At 36.9% G+C, this 26,433-nt stretch overlaps 1 protein-coding gene across 4 annotated transcripts in view; it reads right to left on the reverse strand.

Annotated features, from left to right (window-relative positions):
• Positions 1–26,433, reverse strand: part of IFT80 (intraflagellar transport 80) — a 144,121-nt gene that overhangs the window by 110,042 nt on the left and 7,646 nt on the right. Inside the window, exons 1-3 of one of the 4 annotated variants that reach the window (XM_058556467.1) lie at positions 17,896–18,141; positions 5,151–5,261; positions 3,567–3,635 (exon numbers count right to left, since the gene is read on the reverse strand). In XM_058556467.1, coding sequence (XP_058412450.1) covers positions 3,567–3,594 — 28 coding nt within the window. In that variant the 5' untranslated portion in view covers positions 3,595–3,635; positions 5,151–5,261; positions 17,896–18,141. Of the gene's footprint in view, positions 1–3,566; positions 3,636–5,150; positions 5,262–17,895; positions 18,142–26,433 lie in introns of those variants that run through there. The other 3 variants (XM_058556465.1, XM_058556463.1, XM_058556466.1) reach the window with 3 other exon arrangements.

Genomic DNA, 26,433 nt, shown 5'->3' on the forward strand with positions numbered 1-26,433 from the left:
TTACCTATATTATATGATGTTATCTGTATTTTAGCTTTAAAGAGAATCCTATTTACCCATCTATTTGGGAAGAAGGAAAAAAAAAAGAGCACCACAGATCCCTCTCCAAAATAAACACCATACACAAAAACTAACTCAAAATGGATCATAGACCTAAATGTAAACACTAAAACTATAAAACTCTTAGAAGAAAATATAGGCATAAATATTCATGACTTTGGATTAGGCGATGGTTTCTCAGATTTGACACCAAAAGCAGAAGCAATCAAAGAAAAAAATGGGTAATTTGAACTTCATCAAAATTTTTGTTTCAAAAGATACCATCAAGAAAGTGAAAAGGAAACTCACCGAATGAGAAAAAAAATAATTGCAAATCACATATCTAATAAGAGTCTATTAACCAGAATATACAAAGAACTCTTACAAGTCAACAATAAAAAGACAACTCAACTAAAACATGTGCAAAGGATTTGAAAAGGTATTTCTCTAAAGAAGATACATAAATGGCCAATAAGCATATAAAAGATGCTCAACACATTAGCCATCAGGGAAATGCAAATCAAAACTATAATGAGATACCACTTTACACTCACTAGGATGACTATAATCAAAAATACAATAACAACTATTGAGGATGTGGAGAAATTGGAACCTTCATATATTTCTAGTGGGAATGCAAAATGGTACATTTGGAAAACAACTTAAGGAAGATTTTTAGTTACTGATACAGAACTATCTCCAAGATAGTTCATTATTCAATTGAAAAAAAAAAAACAAGGAACATACTGTAGTAGATACAGTATACAACCACTTGTTTATAAAAGAAAAAAAAAGAATATATAAAAACATTTGCTACAAAAGAAAATGGTGACACCAGTTGCCTCTGGGAATGTTTGCTGGGTAGCTGGAAGACAGGGTAATATGAGATACAGTAGTAGTATTTAAAAGGTAACTTTATACCCTTTTTTATTCTTTAAATTCTGAATCAGGTGAATGTATTATCTATTAAAAATTAATACTTTAAATTAAGATTTAAGTCCTCCCTGCAAGATACATACTAACAATCAAAATTTTATGATCCTGGGGCCAGCCCAGTGGCATAGTGGTTAAGTTCACACTCTCCACTTTGGCCCGGGGTTCACAGGTTCAGATCCCAGGTGCAGCACCTACAGACCACTTATCAAGCCATGCTGTGGAGGCATCCCATAACCAAAATGGAGGAAGATGGGCACAGATGTTAGCTCAGGGCCAGTCTTCCTCAGCAAAAAGAGGAAGATTGGCAATAGATGTTAGCTTATGGCCAAGCTTCCTCACAAAAAAAAAAAGAAAAAAAATTTATGATCCTATTATTGAAAGCAGGGGTTGCAAACTCAAATCCCTTCAGAGATGTATGTTGTGTACTACAACGTAACATAAATGAGTGAAGTAGGGTAGAGTGTAAGAAAAGTAAGAGAAGCTTAAAATCCAACTCAAGCAGAGCAGCCACTACCGAACTCCAGCTGATTGTATTTATTCTGGAAAGCAGGCCTAATGTTGCCACGTCTTCCCAAGGTTTCAAAAGACACCAGAAATCCAAAGTTGTATGTGAAATGTTTTGACTTTTAATGTTGGGCCTGTACCAAGCTAGAGGGCCAGATTCAGCCCACAGGCCACCTATTTATGACCTCTGATTTATAAAAAGTCCTTAATTTACGAACACCTTGTGCTTCCAAGCTGACTTTGCAAATTTGGAAACAATGTATTTTCTCTGAAAGAGTAAAATAAGTAGCAATTTGGTTTCCAGATCCATTATACAGGTAAACTATAGTACTGAACTCATAGCAATGTGTCACCTACTACCTATGATTAACAATGTTTATATTAAACAACTTATTCTAAGTTTCAACTTTCGACTTTGGAAAGTCCAAAATGGTGGATGCAAGGATAGTAAAAGGGAATGAGATGATTGGATGAGTTTAAGGAACCAGAAGGAGGCTTATAGGGTCACTGGTGAAGGATCTTAGGCAAGAATTCAGATTAATATAGTGGGTAGTGAGATAAGCTTTCAGAATTTTTCTGAAGATCTGTGTCTTCTGTAGACAACACATTTAATAAAGGAGAAAAGAAAGGAAAAAAGAATGTCTGCACAGCAGCAACAGCTGAAAAGAACTGCAGCCCCAGCTCCAAGGGGTTAGTGATCTCTAGAAGAATTCTGTCAGTCCTTCATAAGTCCCATCACAAAGGGAGAATGCCAAAGAATTAGCCCTAACAAAAATTATAAAGTAAAAAGTAAATCCCTATGCCCACTGGAAGACTAAAATAAAATTTATTTCCTAAAGGTACATTTTATTACTAAAGTAACAATAAATTGACTTCTTTTTCTAACTGAAATTCACCCATGAATGCTTCTATGAACTCTAAATTTTCTACTCATGGATAAATAATTCTACTTGGAGATTATCTGTAGCAAAGATTTAACGTCTACCTAGTACTTCTGGTTATCTTTGCTAACATTTGGTTAATGTGTAGCTAAAAAAATTGTAACAATTTTAACACTATCCTAAGAGTAAGCATGATTTTAAAAATGAAACCTGGAAATTTTTGGAAGTCACTTATTGGAGATGCTTCACAATATGACTTTATCATATAATTCTGAAGAATAGTTGACAAGCTGTTGGCAACCTGCCTCGGAAGATCAGCTGATATGTGCTCAGGTCAACATTAAAGCTGCTTTATTGTTCCTAGGTAACACCTAATTAGGAAAATAAATCTGCTATACAGAAAAAAATCATATGTAATCTAAGTCCCCACAGGAATGACCACTGGACTGACTTTATGGGCACTTCTTCTCAACTGACACAGAAAACCGAGATGCTGCTCTAAGTAGTTGTAGTTTACCAAGTTTTGGATCATCAGGGTGTCTGCTGCTCTCCATTTGTATAAAAATTGAATGTACAGGGACAGCCCCACGGCTCAGCGGTTAAGTGTGCGCACTCCGCTGCTGGTGGCCTGGGTTCGGATCCCGGGCGTGCACCGACGCACCGCTTCTCCGGCCATGCTGAGGCCGAGTCCCACATACAGCAACTAGAAGGATGTGCAGCTATGACATACAACTATCTGCTGGGGCTTTGGGGGGAAAAGTAAATAAAGTTTAAAAAAAAAAAAAGAAAGAAATTGAATGTACAACATAATTTTAAAAAGGTGCTAATATTATGAAGTTGTTAGGACTTTTTAAGTACGGAGATACTCTTAATGTTTCCTACTACTATTACGTACTTAACTACACACCCAGTCCTATAGGATATGCTTATAATGCTTCAGAATTATTTTAAAAAGAATCATTAGCCTATAACTATATTTATATAGACTCATTAACAAAGAAAAAGCTCTTGAGTATTTCTTACATTTCTTGGCTCGAATAATACAGTTACCATGGCATATCAGGCAACATGGAAAGTAAGAGGAAAAAGTGTAAATAGAAGTAAGAGATTTCAGGTTTTGAACCTGACCAAAATCAGTCTTAGGAACTATATTAGACTGGTTTTAAAGGAAAATGTTAAGCCATTTTTATTGAGTATATTACATACCTTGCTGAGCTAAAGTTGATCTTAGCATCCCAGTCTTTGACCAGATTTTTATTTGTCCATCTTCTCCAACTGCAAAGAGAAAATAACAACAGATATTGTTACCTATAGGAAATAAATTTAAACATTAAATTTGCATATAAAAATAAGCAGTGTCTATATTAATGCATATTTAAAATTCAGACGTGATTTATTCTAATTAAATGACAGTACTTCGTAATTATAAAATTTAACTAAAATCACTTTGAAACAATTTTATCAAAGTAGCCTAACTTCCATGACAAAAAATTTTTTTTTCCTTTAATCTTAGAAGACTTATGAGTATATTATTCAAAAAATGCTTTCATTTTCACTGAAATCTCCGTTCCAGAATTCTAAGAAAAGTGCTCTCTGTGTAATAGGAAGAGCTGCAGCCAAATCCCAGTGAGCTGGGGACTGAACGGAGTCAAGTGGTAGACTACTCCTTTGAACAGCTTGCCTGATAGGAGAAGAAAAAAAGAAGTTGTAGCTAGACAGTTATTTGTCAAAGGAGGGATTTGTATTTCTTTCTTCTCAATTTTCAAGATGGATGACATCTGAACACATTTATACACTGAAAAAGAAACCACTGGAAAAGGAGAAGTTGAAAAAAGAAGCAAAAGAAGAGACAACTCACTGAGAAAAGTCCTACAGAAGGCCCAGGGAATAAATGTGCTATTTTAAAACATATCCGCAAATTCTTTTTATCCTCCTTTTACGAGATGGAGCTTTATTTCTCTCTCTTTCAGTGTGGGCTATACTTAGTGACTTGCTTCTAATAGAATGTGGTAGAAATGGTGCAGTATGACTTCCAAGGGTAGATCATGAAATACATTGTGGCTTCCATCTTGCTCTCTCTTGGATCACTCACTTGGGGGAGAAGCTGGCTGTTATGTTGTTAGAATACAAAAGCAGCCCTATGGAGGATCCATGTGGTGAGGAACTAACGCCTCCTGCCAACAGTCAGAGAGAAACTAAGACCTCTTGCCAACAGCCATGTGAGGGAGCCATCTTGGAAGTAGGTCCTCCAGCCCCAATCAAGCCTTCATACGACTGCAGCCCCATCCAACTTCTGGAGTCTGGGACAGAGCCACCCAGCTAAATTCTTCCCTGTCCTACAGAAATTGTGAGACAATACGACTTTATTATTTTAAGTCACTAATTTCTGGGGTAATTTGTTATGCAACAATAGATAATTAATACAACACGTGAAAATGAGAATCCTTGCAGTAGAGAAGGAGATGGGAGAGAGATGGAAGGAGGATAAAGGTCAGTTAAAGGAGAATATTTTGAATTTTAAAATCCTAAAGAATTACAACTTTAATTTACCTACACTTGACCATTCCAAAAGCCTTCTTTGACAGAACATTCTCCATAAGTCATATAAGAAAACTAATAATTAATATGACACTCTGAATTATAACATTATATAGCAGTCTAGATCAACACTGTGCCAATTATTTGCTATTAGACAGTGAAAGACACTATTGCTAAATGAAAACATTCCATTCCTTTGGAAATTTTTCTTTAAAAAATTCATTTAAAATGTCATTTTTGCAGACAACTTACCTGTAACTAATGCTGTTCCTTCATAATTCCATCTTCCTGCAAGTACTGCTCCACAGTGAGCTTCTACACTTTTTTCCACTCTTCCTAACTTAGAAATCAGATGAAATTTACCTAAAAGAAATTATACCTGAGAAATCTATTTTATTAAATTAATTCATTCAACCAACAAACATCTGTTGAGTACCTACTCCTAGACTAGCTGGCATAATGGTAGGCACTGGAGACAAAAGGGAAAATAACGTAATTATTCTTACTCTCAAGGAACATACAAATCTATTGGAAAACAGGCACAAAAACAAAATTACAAAACCTTGAAACAAGTGGTGTAATAGAATTATGTAGATGACGCTATGATAGTTCAGAGGGACAATAAAACTCTGCTGGGATATGGATACATCGGGCCAACAGAAATGTCAAGAAAGCCTTCTGTTTAAGCAGAGTTTTGCAGTCTTGCTTTTTTTTTTTTTTACAGGCTGTAGAAAAGCTGGAAAAGGTATATTAACCAAGATAGTTAAATGATGTTAAAAGATAAAGTGAGGCATATTAAAAACTTTTAAGAGTTTATTTAAATTGATTCCAATTGGGCAGTGCCAAACTAGAAGTGGTTAGGGGCGCTCCCTGGAGAGGAGCCGGGAGAGACTTCTGTGGAGACAGTGGAAGCACAGTAAGGAAGTGACTGGCTAGAGCTGAAAGCCTAGTTGGCTGTTTGTGATGGGTGTCCTTGGGTTTCCATTTCCCAAGCTGGAGGCATTTACAGGCTGAGATTCTGGTTTGCTTACGGAGGCTGGCGGCATTAGAGCCATCTCAGTCTAATGGCCTCCTTGTTTAATTAATTTAACAGTTGATAATCACAAATTTTAAGATACTTGCCTTATATGATCTTACACTGTGTCAGACACCAGGTAGATAAAAAGAAGCAAGCTACTTGGTTGCTGTCCTCAAAAAGTTCACACATATATAGGCAAAAGGTAAAAAACTTACAACTAAGCAAACTATGTAAGAGATGTCAAGGGGACAAATCACAGAAATATCAGTGTGGTTCTGAACCATCATGAAGCCTAGTAATATGTAGCTCATAATAAAATAAGTACAGTGAAATTAGAAACTTCTCCCCAAATCAAATATATATAATATATATATTTATATTATTTATATATTATATTATATTATATTTATATATTACTTATATTATTTATATTTTTATTTTATATTTATAATATAAATATATACATATTTTTATATAAATAATATAAATGATATAAAATATAATATATATGTAATATTAATTACATATATAATATATATAATTATTTATAATATAAAATATAAACAATATAAAAAATATATATTTTTTTCTTTGCAGTAAAAGAATAATGTGGCTGCCTAATTGAATTTTGCCTCAGAGGATTTATTTTGTTTGAATTCATTTTTAACTTAGGGCTTTTCAAGATTCTGGCCTAATAGTAACAATTCATTAAAAATATATTTAAGTCAGATGCTTAAGATGGCTTTAAAACATTTCTCTGGAGAATTCTAACTGATACAGATTGCTTTAAAACATTTAACAACTAGCACTCAGTGGTTATTCCACTGACCACCTACCCAGTCCCACCAACAAAGTCATTCTCTTTTTTATACAGTGCATATTATTAGTAGCTCTGTTGTAACATTTTTCATTGGGCTGTGATTTGTTTCAGGGCATGGGGCCATGTCTTCATCATATTTTTATTTGCAATATCGCTTTTGTTAAATTTGTTAATAATCAGCATTTGTTAAATTTAACCAACTCACTAACCATAAAAAAAAAACAAGGACTTGGCTATTCTTTACTTTCTCATTCAATGCGATAGCTTTCTTTTCCCATCATTCATTTTCTAGGCCCTCAACAATAAGCCCCCTTTTCCTTCATCTAACCACCCACTAGCATCATCTACTGTTCCCCATACCTTTGTTTTAATTTTACTTTTACTGTTAGGTCATTTTTCTTTCTTCTTCTTTTTTTTTTTTTGGTGAGGAAGATGGGCCCTGAGCTAATATCCATGCCAATCTTCTTCTATTTTGTATGTGAGATGCTGCCACAGCATGGCTTGATGAGTGGCGCGTAGGTCCACGCCTGGGATCCGAACCCAAAAACTCTGGACCGCCAAAGCAGAGCCCGCAAACTTAACCATTACACCACAGGCCAGCCCTGCTAGGTCATTTTTCAATGTAACAAGATAACTTTGACTTCAACTGCACTATTACTCTCTTTATAAGACTAACTTGAAATTAATTTGAATATACCTTTTTTAATGCATTGCTTTACAGAGAAAACATAAGGGGGAAAAAATCTCAAAATAGGAAACTGTAAAGATAATATATAGTAAATGGAAAGCTAATGCTGTAGCCATTATATTCTTTATCCAGGACTGTTTCACTAAATGTTAGCATATTGCCTAGCAAAGAATATCCACATACTAAACAATAGTTGCATATAATGAATGAATCCATCGCCAAAAAGATTACCCAAAAAACTCTTAAACTACAAATGAAGGATCCAGAAATTTCCTTTCAGTCTATTCCATATTTTAGAAATTTTATGTATTTAGATCATTGATACTTCTTATCCTAACATACCTCACACTGACTTTCTGACAAGTGCTAAAACTATTCTTGCTTCCTATGACCTCACAGAAGACATATACTTTTTAAGAACCATATAATTTTAAGACATATAATTTTTAAAAACCAATAATTATCCATTTAACTATTTTGGTTCTTCTTCTCTACAGTTTTCCTATAACCTTTTGAAAATGCAAGACCAAAACTAGAGATCAATTAATTTATTTCCAATTATTTGCTAGGGGTGGGGTTGGGAAAAAAATATAATCAATACAATTCATTTATTGATTTATTAAACAAACAATGGATGATTTGGATAAAAAACATGGATATTTAAATCCTGATGTATAAAATTAATCTCTTGTTACTAAATAAAAGATAAACTAAAAAGAGTAAAATGACATAAAAGAGAAAAAGAACAGAGGAGGTAGATTAAAATTATATGAAACACATTTCTTAACGTTAGAAATGCCGTTAGAAATGTCCATGGAAACAAGAGAAGGCTTGGAATAGGGTGTTAGGAAAAAGAGCAAATGAGCACTTTTGCAGACTGCTTAATAGCAGAAATGTTTTGGCAAATGGTCACAAAAAGCCACAAAGAGATGGGTAACTGCTAACTTCTGAGAAAAAGAAATGAACACACAAAATCTTTTTAAAGAGGACTTAAAAATGGACATATTAACTAATAGAGAATATGGGGATTATTTTAAGATAACTAATACAATGTGTAAAAATATCAATTTTCACTAAATATAATTTAAGGATTAATGGCTTTACAAAAGATTTTATACCAGAATTCCTTTACATAGCAACTCCCTTAATGCATTGTAAATAATTCTTTTCTAAATGTAAATCTTTCAGCACATTGTTAAAGAAATACCTCCTCTAAAAAGTGGGGTACAGCTGCATGAAATATTCAAAAAGAGGTAATGTTCATGAGAGAATTATTGGTGAGACAAAATACTTGGCAAAAGTCTGCTTTGTGTATTTCAGGACCTGCCCCCAAATCCCAGGGATCTTTTGTGAATGTTACTACTGATACAGAAGAAGGAAGAGTGAGGCACAAACATAAAAAGTGTAACTTTTCCTTTCCGCCCTGGGGAGAAAAGTCAAGAGGAGCAAGTCGGTGGCAACCAGAAAAAACAACTTCCTGAGCAATGAATTAAATCCTGAAGGAGAGGAGGAGTTTGGAAGACGGCAGTGTAGGAGGAGGACCCTGAGCTCACCTCCTCCCATGGACACAACAAACCTACAACTACCTGTGGAACACTTTCCCCTGAGAGAGATCTGGAAACTGGATAAAAAGAACCTCCACAAGGGACAACTCAGAGAGGGGAAGATGCAGAGATACAGCCCTGCTGAGGGAAAAACCACACCCTAGCCATGGCGCTTCACAGTCGGGAGCGATCTCAAAGGTACAGAGCTCTTCCTGGAGAAGTGGGGCATTCAAGCTCCACATTAGGCACACTAGCCCTTAGATCCAGCACAAGAGAGACGAGACCTCAAAACACCTGGCTTTGAAAACCAACAGGGAATACACCCAGGAAAACTATATAACTTCAGGAACAGGAAAAGCTGCTCTTAAAGGGCCCACTAACAGACTCACTCGACCTGGAAACCAGCACAAAAACACCAGATAGAAAAGTGCATAGTCCATTGGTAAAAGAGACTCACTTAACTAAGCTCAAAGCACATCCCAGAGAGACAGGACATGGCTGGAAGAGACTAAGACATAGGCAGTCATTTTTGCAACCTAGTTCACCCATGCTGACATAAATTCTGGCAGACACCATTGGAATCCTTCTTCTAGCCTGTTAGCGCAGGGGCCTGCCCCACCCACTAGAGCTCCTGAGGAAATCAAGCACAGCTGGGTAGTGCAGGCAGCCTGCCCCAGGGACTGCACACACATCCCATCCTCAGCAAGTCTGCAGCAGACTTGCACGACTGGGCCTTGCGAACAGCTACACAGGGGATCTGCCCCACCTACCAACACCTGAAACTGTTGAGTGCTGCCGCACCTGGGGCCTGCCCTGCTCATCAGTGCACCTGAGGCAGCTGTGCACCACAGGAATGGGTAGCTAGTTTGCACCAGAAGCTTGCCCCGCCTACCAACGTATCCGAGGCAGCTGAGTGTCACAGGGCTGTGCAGCCAACGACACTGGGGGCCTGCAGCAGTCGTGCAGTCCTGGGCCTAGCAACCAGCCACACTGGGGATCTGACTTGCTTACCAGCAGAAGTACAGTAGTTGTGTACTACTAGACTTCACAGCCAGCCTTGCCAGGGAATTGCTCTGCCCAATAATGTGCCTGTAGCAGCCACATGGGGCCAGGCCTCCCTATCTGCACACCCACAGCAACAGCAGCCCTGCCACAATAGAACAGCCATGAAGCACAAACAGGAGACACCCCTGGAGCATTCGGCATGGGTGACGAGAAGGGAGCATGCTGCTGGGCCCAATAAGACATCTCCACATGTCTAAGTTCAAGAGACATAGCTGATCTACATTGAATACATTGAAATAAGCACAGAGAAGTAGACAAAATGAGGAGACAATGGAATATGTTCCAAAAAAAAGAACAGGACAAATCCTCAGAAAAAGAACTAATGAAACAAGAGATAATCTACTTGAAAAAGAGTACAAACTAATGGTCATAAGGATACTCACTGAACTAGGGAGAAGAATTTATGAACACAGTGAGAATTTCAACAAAGAATTAGAAAATATAAAAAAGAACAAAGCAGAGCTGAAGAATACAATAATGGAAATGAAAAATTCACTAGAGGGAATCAAGAGCAGAGTAGACAACACAGAAGAACAAATCAGTAATCTGGATGAAAGAGTAGAGGAAATCACCCAAGCTGAATAGAAAAAAGAAAAGAGAATTAAAAAGAATGAGGACAGTCTAAGGGACCTCTGGGACAACATCAACAATAATAACATTGACATTATAGGTGTCCCAGAAGGAGGAGAAGGAGCAGAACACCTATTTGAAGAAATAATAGATGAACTTTCCTAACCTAAGGAAGGAAACAGACATCCAGGTACAGGAAGCACAGAGAGCACCAAACAAGATAAACCCAAAGAGGCCCACACCAAGACACATCATAATTAAAATGTCAATAATTAGAGATAAGAGAGAATCCTAAAAGCTGCAAGAGAAAAGCAACAAGTTACATACAAAGGAAACCCCATAAGGCTATCAGCTGACTTTTCAGCAGGAACCTCACAGGCTAGAAGGGAGTGGCACAATATATTCAAAGTGCTGAAAGGGAAAAACCTACAACCAAGAATACTCTACCGGCAAGGTTATCATTTAAAACGGAAGGAGAGATAAAGAGTTTTCCAGACAAGCAAAAACTAAAGGAGTTCATCACCACTAAACTGGCCTGACAAAAAATGTGAAAGGAACTTATTCAAGTGGAAAAGAAAAGGCCACAAATAGGAATAAGAAAATTATGAAAGAAAAAATGTCACTGGTAAAGGCAAATATACAGTAAAGGTAGTTGGTCAACCATCTTTATAAAGCTAGTATAAAAGTGAAAACATAAAAGTACTAACTATGATAAGAGGTTAAGGGATACACAAATATAAAAGAGGTAAAATTTGATGTCAAAAATATAAAAATTTTGGGGGGGAGTAAAAGTATAGGGCTTTTACTAAGAGCTTGAACTTAAGAGATCGTCATCTTAATACAGATTGCTATATAGGTAGGTTATTATATGTGAACCTCATGGTAATCACAAACCAAAAACCTATAATAAATACACAAAAAATAAAGAGAAAGGAATGTAACACTAAAGAAAGCCATCAAATCACAAGGGAAGAGAGCAAGAGAAGAAAGAAACAGAGAAGAACTAAAAAAAAATTCAGAAAAAAGGTAACAAAATGACAATAAGTACATACTTATCAATAGTTACTTTATTTATTTATTTTTTTGTGAGGAAGATCAGCCCTGAGCTAACATCCATGCTAATTCTCCTCTTTTTGCTGAGGAAGACTGGCTCTGAGCTAACATCTATTGCCAATCCTCCTCCTTTTTTTTTTCCCCCAAAGCCCCAGTAGACAGTTGTATGTCATAGTTGCACATCCTTCTAGTTGCTGTATGTGGGATGCGGCCTCAGCATGGCCAGAGAAGCGGTGCGTCGGTGCGCGCCTGGGATCTGAACCTGGGCCGCCAGTAGCAGAGCGCTCGCACTTAACCACTAAGCCACAGGGCTGGCCCTCAATAGTTACTTTAAATGTCAATGGACTAAACATTCTAATTAAAAGACAGAGGGTGGCTGATTTGATTTAAAAAAAAAAAGACCAATACATATGCTGCATACAGGAGATACATTTCAGACCCAAAGATACTCACAAACTGAAAATCAAAGGAAGGAAAAAGATATTCCACACAAATGGAAATGAAAGAAAGCTGGAGTAGCAATATCTATACTAAACAAAATAGACTTTAAAACAAAAACTCTAACAAGAGACAAAGAAGGGCCTTACATAATGATAAAGAGAACGATCCAACAAGAGGATATAATACTTGTAAATATCTATGCACCCAACATAGGAGCACCTAAATACATAAAGCAAACAAATATTAACAGACACAAAAGGAGAAATTAAAAGTAACAAAATGATAGTAGGAGACTTTAGTATTCCACTTACATGATTGGATAGATCACCTAGACAGAAGATTAATATGGAAACATTGTCCTTAAATGACAGATTAGACCAGATGGACTTAATAGATATATACAGAACATTCCATCCAAAAACCGCAGAATACACTTCCTTTTAAATGCACATGGAACATTCTCCAGGATAGATCACATATTAGGTCACCATAACAAGTCTCAATAAATTTAAGATTGAAATAATACCAAGCACCTTTTCTGACCACAACAGTGTGAAACTAGAAATCAACTACAAGAAGAAAACTGGAAAAGTCAGAAATATGTGGAGAATAAAGAAAATGCTACCAAACAACTATTTGGTCAACAAAGAAATAAAAGGAGAAATCAAAAAATACCTGGAGACAAATGAAAATGAAAATATGACATACCAAAATCTCTGGGATGCAGCAAGTGTGGTACTAAGAGGGAAGTTTATAGCAATACAGGCCTGAAGAAACAAGAAAAATCTGAAATAAACAATCTAACATTACACCTATTAAGGAACTAGGAAAAAAAAAATGAGGCTCAAAATCAGTAGAAGGAAGAAAATAATAAAAATCAGAGTGAAAATAAATGAAATAAAGACTAAAAAGACAACAGAAAAGATCAATGAAACTTAAGAGCTGGTTCTTCCAAAAGATAAACAAAATTGACAAACCTTTAGCTAGACTCAATAAGAAAAAAGAGACAAGGCTCAAATAAATAAAATCAGAAATTAAAGAGGAGAAATTACAATGGATACCACAGAAATACAAAGAATTATTATAGAATACTATGAAAAGCTATATGCCAACAAATTGGATAATCTAGAAGAAATGGATAAATTCTTAGAATTATGCAACATTCCAAAACTGAATCAAGAAGACATAAAGAATCTGAATAGACAGATCAATACCAAGGAGATCAAAACAGTAATCAAAAACTTCCCCCAAAACGAAAGTCCAGGACCAGACAGCTTCCCTGGTGAATTCTACCAAACATTCAAAGAAGTTTTAATACCTATCCTTCTCAAACTCTTCCAAATAATTGAAGAGGAGGAGATGCTTCCTAACTCATTCTATGAGATCAACGTTACCCTGATACCAAAACTAGACAGGGACAACACAAAAAAGGAAATTACAGGCCAATATTGCTCCTGAACAGAAATGTAAAAATCCTCAACAAAATATTAGCAAATCGAATACAACAAAACATTAAAAGGTTTATACAGCATGATCAAGTGGGATTTATTCCAGGGATGCAAGGATGGTTCAACATCTACAAATCAATCAATGTGATACACCACATTAACAAAATGAAGGATAAAAATCACATGATCATCTCAATAGATGCAGAGAAAGCATTCGACAAGACATGGCATCCATTTACGATAAAAACTCTCAAGAAAATGGGTATAGCAGAAAGTACCTCAACATAATGAAGGCCATTTATAACAAACCCACAGCTAACATCACACTCAATGCTAAAAAACTGAAACCTACCCCTCTAAGAACAGGAACAAGACAAGGATGCCCACTTTTGCCGCTCTCAGTTAACATTGTATTGGAAGTTTTATTCAGAGCAATTAGGCAAGAAAAAGAAATAAAAGGGATCCAAACTGGACAGGAAGAAGAGAAACTGTCACTATTTGCAGATGACATGATTTTATATATAGAAAACTCTAAAGAATCGAACAAAAACTATTAGAAATAATTAACAAATACAGTAAAGTTGCAGGGTACAAAATCAACAGACAAAAATCAACTGCATTTCCATACGCTAACAACAAAATAGCAGAAAGAGAAATCAAGAATATAATCCCATTTACAATCACAACAAAATAATAAAATACCTAGGAATAAATTTAACCAAAGAGGTGAAAGACCTGTACGTTGAAAACTATAAAATATTGTTAAAAGAAATTGAGGAAGACACAAAGAAATGGAAAGATATTCCATGCTCATAAATTAGAAGAATTAACATAGTTAAAATGTCCACACTTCCTAAAGCAATCTACAGATTCAATGCAATTCCTATCAAAGTCCCAATATTTTTCACAGAAATAGAACAAAGAATCCTAAAATTTATACGAAGTAAGAAAAGACCCCGAATAGCCAAAGCAATCCTCAGAAAAAAGAACAAAGCTGGAGGTATCATACTCCCTGGCTTCAAAATATACTACAAAGCTATAGCAATCAAAACAGCATGGTACTGGCAGAAAAACAGACATGCAGATCAATGGAACAGAATTGAAAGCCCAGAAATAAACCCACACATCTATGGACAGCTAATCTTCAACAAGGGAGCCAAGAACATACAATGGAGAAAAGAAAAGTCTCTTCAATAAGTGGTGTTGGGAAAACTGGACAGCCACATGCAAAAGAATGAAAGTAGACCATTATTTTACACCATACACAAAAATTAACTCAAAATGGATTAAAGACTTGAATGTAAGACCCGAAATCATAAAACTCCTATAAGAAAACATAGACAGTACACTCTTTGACATAGGTCTTAGTAGCATCTTTTTGAATACCATGTCTACTCAGGCAAGGGAAACAAAAGAAAAAGTAAACAAATGGGACCATCAAACTAAAAAGTTTCTGCAAGGCAAAGGAAACCATCAACAAAACAAAAAGACAACTCACCCACTGGGAGAGAATATTTGCAAATCATATACCTGACAAGGGATTAATCTCCAAAATATATAAAGAACTCAAAAACACTCAACAACAAAAAAACAAACCACCCAATCAAAAAATGGGCAGAGGATATGAACAAACATTTTTCCAAAGAAGATATACAGATGGCCAACAGGCACATGAAAAGATGTTCAACATCACTAATTATTAGGGAAATGGAAATCAAAACTACAATGAGATACCACCTTACATCTGCCAAAATGGCTATAATTACCAAGACAAAAAATAACAAATGTTGGAGAGGATGTGGAGAAAAGGGAACTCGCAACACTGCTGGTGGGAATGCAAACTGGTACAGCCACTATGGAAAACAGTTTGGAGATTCCTCAAAAAATTAAAAATAGAAATACCCTACAATCCAGCTATCCCACTACTGGGTATTTATCCAAGGAACTTGCAATCAACAATTCAAAGAGATTTATGCACCCCTATGTTCATTTCAGCATTATTTACAATAGCCAAGATGTGAAAGCAACCCAAGCGCCCACCAACTGATGAACAGATAAAGATGTGGTATATATGTACAATGGAATATGTCTCAGTCATAAAAAAGACAAAATCGTCCCATTTACAACAACACGGATGGACCTTGAGGGTATGATGTTAAAGCAAAATAAGCCAGAGAAAGACAAACACCGTATGATTTCACTCATATGTGGAAGATAAACACATGGATAAAGAGAACAGATTAGTGGTTACCAGAGGGGAAGGGGGTTGGGGGGTGGGTATAAGAAGTAAAGGGGCACATATGTATGGTGACAGATAAAAACTAGACTATTGGGCGTGAGCACGATACAGTCTATACAGAAACTGACATATAATAATGTACACCTGAAATTACACAATGTTATAAACCATTACAACCTTAATAAAATAACTGAAAAAAAAAATAATTCAGTTCAAACAAAATGAATAAATCAAACAAAAACCAAAAAAGAAGCCAACCCTTCATTTTATCATCTGAGGTAAACTAAATTCTAGCTGTGGTTCAGAGTCAGTCTTCTAAGCACCAGGCACTGTTCCAAGTACTTTCACACAACATCACATTTAATCGAGATTCAGAAAAATAAGGTTAAAAAAAACTAGCATAAGTTCTGTCTGTAAAAGAAGTGCAATCTGATGTGACAGTTTGCCATAACATCTCTTCCCTGTTCTGATCACAAAAGTCCTCTTCTCTTTCTCTTTCCACGGTAGCCTGAGGCCTGCCATGCTCAGTCAATTAGTGTCCAGTTCCCTTGACCACAGGGATTCACTCAGTGATGGGCACGTGAACCAAGCTTGTCCAGGACCCTCTCTGCAACTTGCCTGCAAGAGATACCAAGGAATAAGCACTGTCTGTCTCTGCTAACGTTTCTTTTCTCATAGGATGAGCCTTGGGCTGCTGGCTGACATCATGCTCGCCTCGTGGGGAGGGCCTATCCAAGAGGTGGTGAGAATGGGTCTGACGCAGCTGTGTGTGATCACTGACCCCTGGAGCAAGAGGAACCATCAACTCTGTCTGTGCACAGGTTAGCCAAGAAAGTTTCTGTTACTTTTGATGAATGTACATTTTTGTTTGTTTGTTTTTTGGTGAGGAAGACTGGCCCTGAGCTAACATCTGTCACCAATCTTTCTCTTTTTTTTTGTTTTTTTGTGAGGAAGATTAGCCCTCAACTAACATCTGTTGCAAATCCTCCTCTGAGGAAGAGCAGCCCTGGGCTAACATCCATGCCCATCCTCCTCTACTTTATATGTGGCACGCTTGCCACAGCACGGCTTGATAAGCGGTGCGTAGGTCCGCGCCCAGGATCCGAACCTGCAAACCCCGGGCCAACAAAGCAGAATGCGCGAACTTAACCACCACGCCACCAGGCCAGCCCCCCAATCTTCCTCTTTTTTTTTTTTGTACATGGGACGCCGCCACAGAGTAGCTCGATGAGCAGTGTGTAGGTCCGCACCCGTGATCTGAACCTGTGAATCCCAGGCCGCCAAAGCAGATACCACTAACCACGGTTAAATTTAACCAGATTTAACCACACTGTAGTGCAAATTTAACCACTACACCACCAGGCCAGCCCCTGATGAATGCACTCTTAATTGACATAGTAGGTAAAGTGTAATACAGATGAAAACAGTTCAAGTTATGTCTAAGAAAATAAAAATATTCCCTTAAAAAGTAGAAAAATCCTGCTTTTTATTCATCAATAATAAAAATATAATCAAATTAAATAAATCTCCAACTCAGTAAGTGGGAATTAACATGTACTAGCAAATAAAGACTATATTTAATAGATAGCTTACTAAATGAATGTGGGTTGTGTCCATATTATTTTAATGTGGTTATGTTGTAAAGTTAAATTTGAGAGTACAGAAAAAGTAAAGCAAAAGGGTCAGATTCAATCCCAGTATACACCAGTTTAATTCACTTTCTTCCATGACAATACTTTTATAGCCTATACATAAACCAACTGACTACATAGAAAATGGATAAAATGTATGTATGAAGGTATGCAGATCCACAAACATCGGTTCTGTAAAACATCTCAAAGCATCAGTCATACTAATATGTTGTTGTTGTTGTTAGTGCCTTCAAGTCGATTCCAACTCCTAGCGCCCTGTGTACAGTAGAGCAGAACCCTGACTGGTCTTTCTGCACCGCCGCAGTGTGACACCCGACAGACGGGTGGTGCAATTCCCTAATTGGGAAATGAACCCGGGCCACATGGTGCAAGTGCCAAATCTTAACTGCTGGACTACTATACTAATATATATGTCTTTTAAATAGCAAAATGAGCACATAACATTTATTAAAAACTTACCATCAGAGCTTGTGAGAACAAAGCTTTCTGCTTGAGTTTGTTTCTTTATGCCTACACTTTTTGGAAACCAGTGAAGATCTATCGGGTAGATATCATCAGGAAGCTTTACTATTTGACTTGTTTCCCTGGTTAACAAGTTCCACTTCACTATCTGGTGATCATCACTACATGAATACAGTTCTTCAGCAGTAGTCCAGCCCACACAGCTTACTAATTCTTGATGTGTCACCACGTTAAGGAGACATAAAACACACAAAAGTCTTAAGTCTTGATAAATAAAATAATTTGCACATGCAGATTATAAGAAGAGTATAAAATAGGGTCAAATGTTTCAAGCTTCTAAATGTATTTTTCATTTTATGACTTTCACATTTTTTCCACATTAAGGAAAATAAGCATCTATCAAAACAATTGTGGGAAGAATGGAAAGCAAGAAATCCAGATGCCAAAAGAGAAAAAAAGAAAGATTTGACTACATGAAAATTTTTAAATTGTCTTACAAAATACTCCATAAACAAGGCCAAAAGATACACAAAGACATCTAACACATCAAAAGGTATGAAAGAATCTACACTAAACTGTTGGGGAGAAGAGAACTACTTTTTTAATTTACATATATCTGTGCCATTTAAGTTATTAGAATAAGCATGTATTATTTTGATAAGTTTTAAAAAAACAAGTGTTAAAAAAGACTGAAATCTAACAGTAAAATACCCCCGTAAGCCATACATTATAAGAACAATTTACCTAGAAAAAACCTACAGCTTAACTGCCGCAACTAAAGTCTTACCAAACTTTTTGACACTAAATTCAGGAATAATTCAATTACAATTTACTGCACCTACAAGGTACATAGTGCTGGATAAGATATGAACCCTATAATTCTTACTTTAACCCATTTTTTGGTCTCTGATTTATCAGGAGGATTTCTGTAAACTGAAGTGCTCAAGTAGCCCTCACTTCCCATCAGAACAGGCTGCTTACCCTAGCAGAACTGTGTATCTAGAGAAGGTATTTCAGTTTGTCACTTACAAAGGACACTTTCTCTTGCTTATTCTGGATATCTATATTATCAAATCATTCCTGACTGGGTTGTTTGTTCTCTTGTTATCGTATAATCTTTTTACTTCCTCCTATTCTCATCAACACTTTTTATTTGCTTATCTGAGCAATCAATAAACTCCAAGGAAAAAGAAAGAGATAATGTGCCATAATTATTCTGGGATGTTCTAAGATTTTTTTAATACTTCAAAATATGATAAATTAAGCAAATAACCAAAAAGGTAAAAAACAAATTATAGGAACATCTTAAGAGTCTGCACAAATAGATAATAAAGTGGCACTGGAATCCTTAGAACGCAAAATGTAATCTAAACAAAAGGACCTGGACATCACTAAACCATTACTGAAAAAATATTTCCGTTATAATTGCTGTAGCCTAAACAATGTTAGGTTAAACCTTCAGAAAAAGCGAAAATACACACACACACACACACAAATCCCAAACAAAAAATATTAAGCTTATCTTTACATAAATTGCTGTAAGTACACATCAGGTGTTCATAACATATCTTCAAACTAATAGGTCAACTAAAATTATGGTAGAAATGAGAGGAGTGCCAGATTAAGAAAGTCTAAAAAAAAAGACTGTTATTCTTCAGCTTGAAAAGGTAAAAGCAGACAATGGACATAGTCAGAATCTTTAAGATTGTATATGGTATGAACTCCTGAGGGCACACTTTGAAAACAGAGTAAACATGATTTAAGGAGAAATAAAAGGAATTATATCTTCACTGAAAAGGTAAAATAAGCAGACAAGATAATATAAATTCAAAAAGTTTGATCAAAAGTCTAAATTAGTGCTTTTCTATCTCTGATAAAGGACATATTTTTCTTTATTTCAAATCTGTTGCAGATCAACATTTTGTAGGATAAAAATAAATTACTAGAAAAATGATCTTTGGATGTTGTGACAAAGTCAAATTGCTACAAAAATTTCTTACCTCTTACTTTCAATTTCTGTACTTAGCCTGTCACAGTCCTGCAATACAGTTCACAGGTGATACTTTTAGAAGCACTGGTCTAAATAACTAAGAATGAAGACAGAGGGGCCTATCATATCTTCCTGATGCATAACTGGGAATTCTTGCTGACAAAATATAGGGTCATGCATTTGAGAAAATATTTATAATTACCACCTTCCCAAGTGAAATAATAAAGGCCTGATTGCTCAGATTTCCCCAGCTTGTCCTCCACTTTATCATCAGTATGAAGCAATAGAGAGCAGAACACAATGAAAACATACTAGTTCACAGTAGCAAATAAATTATTTGGTTTAAAAAAAAAAGCTTCTCTTTACGATCCTACTAGACTAAACATAAACTGTTTTTTATGTACTTAAGTACAGAACTTAAGTAGAGTAAGAAAAATGTCGATAAGAATTTGAAAGTAAGATTTAGAGCAAATAGTTTGCTTTGAAGAATTATCTGTAGCATACGATCTCAAATATTTCAAAAACAATTTAGCTAAACTATCATTAAAGAAATAAAAAAAGTCCATTGTTCAACTAGAATACAACGTAAAACTTTTAACAATACTATAGTAAGATGATCACAGTAAGGTTTATAAGTATTAAAAGGATATGCTTTGGTTCTTTTAAAAGAGAGATCTTCAGTCTCATGTCTCCACTTTCCAGCAAAATTTTAAAATGCCACTTGATTGTAATCACTGTAAATATAAAAGATAGGAGAAAAACGTAAAATCTGCATTAAAAACAAACACATGTACACAAAAAGATAAAAGCAAACAAAACATCTTAGCACTCCAAGGACACTAAAACACCTTTAATCCTGCCGGCATCAAATACATGGAATACTAGTCAGTGTGCTAATCCCGCCAAGGGGTGCTAGGAAGCCTTGGGTTGGACTCCAGAGGTCCTCTAACACCTGCTTGAAACAGTCTTACAAGGGCAGAACACCACTAAATCTAGTCAGGTAAATAATTTCCAAAGGCTGTAAGGAGGCCAAATCAAAAGATTCTATAAACCAGGAACCCCTCAATGGCAGATCAGTGTTGGTCCTGTTGAATGGATATACATTAGAATAAATCTCCAAGGTCTGATAGAGGGCTAAAATACATTTTTAAGGGCCTTAATTCTGGAATCCACATGGGAACATTATGATATCATCAACCTAGTGGTCCAGTCTGAGGTTTATATTCTATTGGAGGTAGATACACTGCCCAACAGTTATGGTTGCCATAGAGGCAATGTGAAAAATAAGTGAGTTACTTAAGGAAGAGGTAATAAATACCTTATAAAGGTTATATAAACATCACGATGTAATTGCCAAATAAAAATTTGGAAAAAGAAAAGTAACACTCCCCCAAAATAACCACGTCATCAGAAGATACAAATCAAAAAAATGCTAAATTGTCTGAGTCCAATTTATAGTTACAGGATTCTTTCCGAGTAATATCACTAACCTAAAAAGAAAAAAATAAATGAAATGAAAGTGTAATTAAAGGAAAAAGAATCCTCTTCGCCAAGTAGAAAATTACTGCTAACTACATCAAAGGAGGTGCTGAGTATAGAAAGGAATTCAGTAGACCTCCCTTAGATAATTTCTCATTCCTCAAATGCAGGAAGACGTTTAGACACAGCTGTAGTTTAAAGCACCTTTTTCACTTATTCTACTCATAAATGTGTTAGACTGGGGTGGTAAAAACTGTTAAGACCACGGAAAAAAATCTGAAGTTTTATGGTCAGCCAGTATGCAACCTGGGTGAGAAACCTTCTCTCTCTTCTGTTCACTTAGGGAGAGTCCTGTTCAACTTCAGAAGTATGAACTATGTACAGCAGCCAGAGCAAGAAGACACTCTCTCCTAGGCACACTTCCAAGGCTCACTTCTTGGTCCTTAGGAATTTCAGCACCTTTCTCAAAACTCCTTCCTCCTTCCTATCAGACCTCCTCCAATTAGAAGGGGGAAAAAGAGTAAAAACATTTACAAAATGCTGCTTTTTCATAATAATTCAAATTCACCCAGCTTATGAGGATTTTAAAAGAATAAAGGCAGATAAGGTATTCCTTCTGGAAATGACAACACAATAGACATGAAAAAATGTATAAAATCTGAATATACAATTACAATCAGAAACTTAAAAGATCTTTGGCAAAGGAATGGATGTATCCTACATCAAAATATCTCAAATTGCTAAAACCCATAATAATTAGGAAACATTCCTCACCAAAAGAAATCATAATCCCATATCAATAGTAAAGGCACTATGGTTTTTATGAGAAAGGAATCTGCAACCATTCAGAAACACGGTGCTGAGGAATCAGAGAAAGAGGAAGGACGGCATCCTAACACTGGGAAGATTCTCCCTTGCTCAGAAAGATCTTCCCCATACATCCTATTTAGCTGAGATCATCTGCATGAAGGATATGTGCATTATATGATCATCAATAGAGGAACAAGGAAAAAGTAGTATTAGAGCATAGCCAATTTGGGGAAGTGAATGAAAGCAGCTTGGATGAGGAAGGCAGTAGTGATATGATATGATAAATGATATGAAGTGGTCATACTATGAATATATTTTGAAAGAGTCCACAGGATTTGTTGACCAATTGTGTTTAAGAGAAAGAGGAGTCAAAAATGACTCTAAGTTTCAACAGGTAGAATGGAGTTCCCATTTACTGAGATGAGGAAGACTGAGGGAGGACCAGGTTGGAAGGAATAATATAAAAAATTATGTTTTGGATATGTTAAGCTTAAGGTGACTATTAGACATTTGAATGGAGAACTCAAGGAGATATTGGATATATAAGGCTGGAGTGAAGAGAGAGGTTGGAGCTAGAGATATCAATGAGATATCAGTTTGAAGGTTGTCAGCACAAAGATCATATTCAAAGCCATGGGATAAGTTGAGACTTATCAACTCAGCAGAACATGAAAAGGTGGTAGCTTCAATGGCCTAGAGTTCCTATCGAAGTTTGAAGAATTGTCAGCATTAAGAGTCTAAAGGAAGTAAACTAGAGAAAACAAGTGGAGACATACAGACATTGGGATGTTTAAAATAGATTTGGCGAAAGAGTGTAGATATTGGTAATGATGAGGTAAGTTAACACTGTGGAAGTGGGTGGCCAAGGTTAAGGAACTGAGAGGTCAAGGAATGGAATGGATTGATTTGTGGATATTAAATCACTGAGAATTACGGCAAGAATAGTGGCGGAGATAGTTAGCCAGATGCTAAAATATTCATTGAATGAAGAAAAACAGCAAAGAGATCTGCAGATGACTGCAAAACGGCACGGTAGATTTATTTCAAAGGGACTAGGGGATTTTAGAGAGAAAGGGGAAAGAGAATCAATTGTCCAGATATACTAATGAGAAAGAAGCAAGGCCCTTTGACACACAGGAGTCTGGGAGGAAAATAGCCTCCACCTGAGAGGGCCATGGGGAAAGCAGATTCCTTAGGAAACAACTAGATTCAAGTTGACCACGAAGGTAAACAGATCATTCGGAGTAAAGGCTGAGCACACAGATTTGGCCAATGACACACTGTGAGTTTCAAAAGGTAGACTGGTACGATTTAGATGGGGAAGAGCTAAGAGTTTGGGGTAGATGGTGGGAAATGGTAGAAACAGCTGGCTGTCCTCCAATATTCATTCATCCCTGCTTCTGTGGTAGAAGAATCTGAATTTTTGCTGCACACTTGGCTACCTAGAATAAAGACTACGTTTCCAAGCTGCCCTCAAAACTAGGTGTGGCCACATAGGGCATTAACAGTTCTGAAACCCACATGGGGATATTAAAACATCATCAACCTAGTGGCCCAATCTGGGATATACATTCTGTTGGGGGTAGATAACACTGCCCAACAGTAATGGTTACCCACAGCGGCAATATGGAAAGCAAATGAGTTACTTAAGGAAGCCATTTTATTACCTCTTATAAAAGTTATATACATCACAGCATAATCGGCAAATAAAAACTTGGAAAATAAGAGGAACGCTCTCCATGCCATGCCATCAATGTCATGTATAACACAGCAACAAGACAGAAAGCAAGATTCTTTACCTTATAGGGAGTCTTATCAGTCCTATACCACCCGTTCAGACTTTTAAATGATAGAGAATAAATTTTATCCTAAGTTACTGTTATCAACAGCTAAACCTAACAATAAACTAACGCGAGGAATTAAGAATCTTGAATGTAGAGACTAAGGTAAACAAGGATGTAAGGTATGATGGAATAGTCCCAATGGTCTCTTAAGGCAAGGTGGATAATCAATTTAAATTGTAGCCTTCTTCCTGGAACTGGTCTCTTAGGTAGTTTGTAGTGTTGATGCAGAGTTTTGTAAGGTAAAAGGGGCAGTGTTGCTAGGAGCACATGGAACTGTGGGATTCCCTTTCAATCCAGCTAAGGTGTTAGGATTTACTTCAATAGGCAGGTTAGGGAAGGAAAGGAATTGCAGAGTTATAGAGGGAATAAATATCCCCAAGTTTTTCTCCTAATTTCCCCAACCTCAAACTGTGGGCTCAGTCCTTGTACCTTTTCTATATGTATACTCACTGCCACAGTGAACTCACCCAGTTTCATGGCTTAATCTAAATTTAAATATACTGACTACATAGTGACAACTCTCAATTTCATATTTCCAGTTCAGACCTCTCTATTGAACCTCAGACTTTTATATCTGATTATTTGACAACTATCTGAATGTCTAACACACATCTCAGACTTAAGATCCAAATCAAACCCCTGATCTTTCCTCCACTGTTGCTCCTCCCCCAGCCTTACCCATCTCAGTAAACAGCTATTCCAATTCTTCTAACTACAGAGGCCAAAAACCTTGGAATAATCGCTGACTCTTCTCTCACATCCCAAATCCAATTTGGAAAAAACAAAACCTGTACGCTCTATCTTCAAAATATCTGATTTTCGGGGGCAGCCTGGTGGCGCAGCGGTTAAGTGCACATGCTCTGCTTTGGCGGCCCAGGGTTCACAGGTTCAGATCCCGGGCGCACACTAACGTACCACTTGTCAAGCCAAGCTGTGGCGGCATCCCATATAAAGTAGAGGAAGATGGGCATGGATGTTAGCCCAGGGCCAGTCTTCCTCAGCAAAAAAAAAACAAAAAAAACAAAAAACAGGAGGATTGGCATCGGATATTAGCTCAGGGCTGATCTTCCTCACGAAAAAAAAAAATATCTGATTTTCCCCACCCCCACTGCTATGACCCCAGTCCAAGGTGCCATAATCTGTTAACCTGAATTACAATAGCATCCTACTTGGCCTCCTACCCCCTCACAATCTATGCTCACCACAGCAGCCAAAGTGACTGTTTTAAAACAGATCATGGCACTTGTCCACTCAGAACTCTGCAGTGGCTTCCTATCTCTCTCAGAGCTATAACAAAGTTCTTACAATAATGTTCAAAGCCTTTATTGATCTGGACTCCTATTGTGATGATTAATTTTATGTGTCAACTTGGTTATACAATGGTGCCCAGTTATTTGGGCAAACACTGGTCTAAATGTTGCTGTAAATGTATTTTTTAGAGGTTATTAACATTTACAGTCAGTTGACTTCAAGTAAAGCAGATTACCCGGCATGATGTGGATGGGCCTCATCCAATCAGTTGAAGGTCTTCAGAGTAAAGACTAAGGTTTCCCAAAGAAGGAGGAATTCTGCCTCCAGATTTCAACACAGAAATTTTGCCTGAGTTTCCAGTCTTTGGACTCAAAACTACAACATCAACTCTTCTTTCTCTCTCTCTCTTTTTTTTTTTTTTTGGTGAGGAAGATTAGCCCTGAGTTAACATCTGTTGCCAATCCTCCTCTTTTGGCTGAGGAAGACTGGCCCTGGGCTAACATCTGTGCCCATCTTCCTCTACTTTATATGGGACGTCACCACAGCATGGCTTGACAAGTGGTACGTCGGTCCGCACCTGGGATCCCAACCTGTGAACCCCGGGCCTCCGAAGCAGAACGCGCGAACTTAACCACTACGCCACCAGGCTGACCCAACTCTTCTTTCTCTTGAGAGCCCTAATACATCTATTACTTCTCTGACCTCATCTCTTGTTTCCTCTCTGTTTTTACTCAAACTGCTCCAGCCACATTAGCCTCTCTGTTTTTCTTCTAACATACTAAGCATGCTCCTTCCTCAGGGCCTTTGTACTTGTACTCCCTGCCTGGAATCCCTGTCCCCAGATAGCTACATGGCTTACTCCTCTCCTCTCCTTTGTATCTTTACCCAAAAGCCACCTTCTCAGTAAACCCTTCCCTGTAGACCCTATTTAAAGCCACCTGTCATACTGTGCATTTTACTTACTGTTGCCCCTTTCTAAAACATAAGCTCAATAAGTGTGGGAATTTTTGTCTATTTTGTTCACTCCTATATCCCCTGCACTAGAACCACCCGTGCATACAGTAAGTGCTCGGTAAATATTCGTCCAGTGAATGAATGAAGAAAAAATGGAGTCAGCAGGTATAGCTCATAAGTGTAGAAGTTAAAGGCATATAAGTGTAT

This window comes from Diceros bicornis, chromosome 15, assembly GCF_020826845.1.
Source record: "Diceros bicornis minor isolate mBicDic1 chromosome 15, mDicBic1.mat.cur, whole genome shotgun sequence".
Lineage (NCBI taxonomy): Eukaryota > Metazoa > Chordata > Mammalia > Perissodactyla > Rhinocerotidae > Diceros > Diceros bicornis.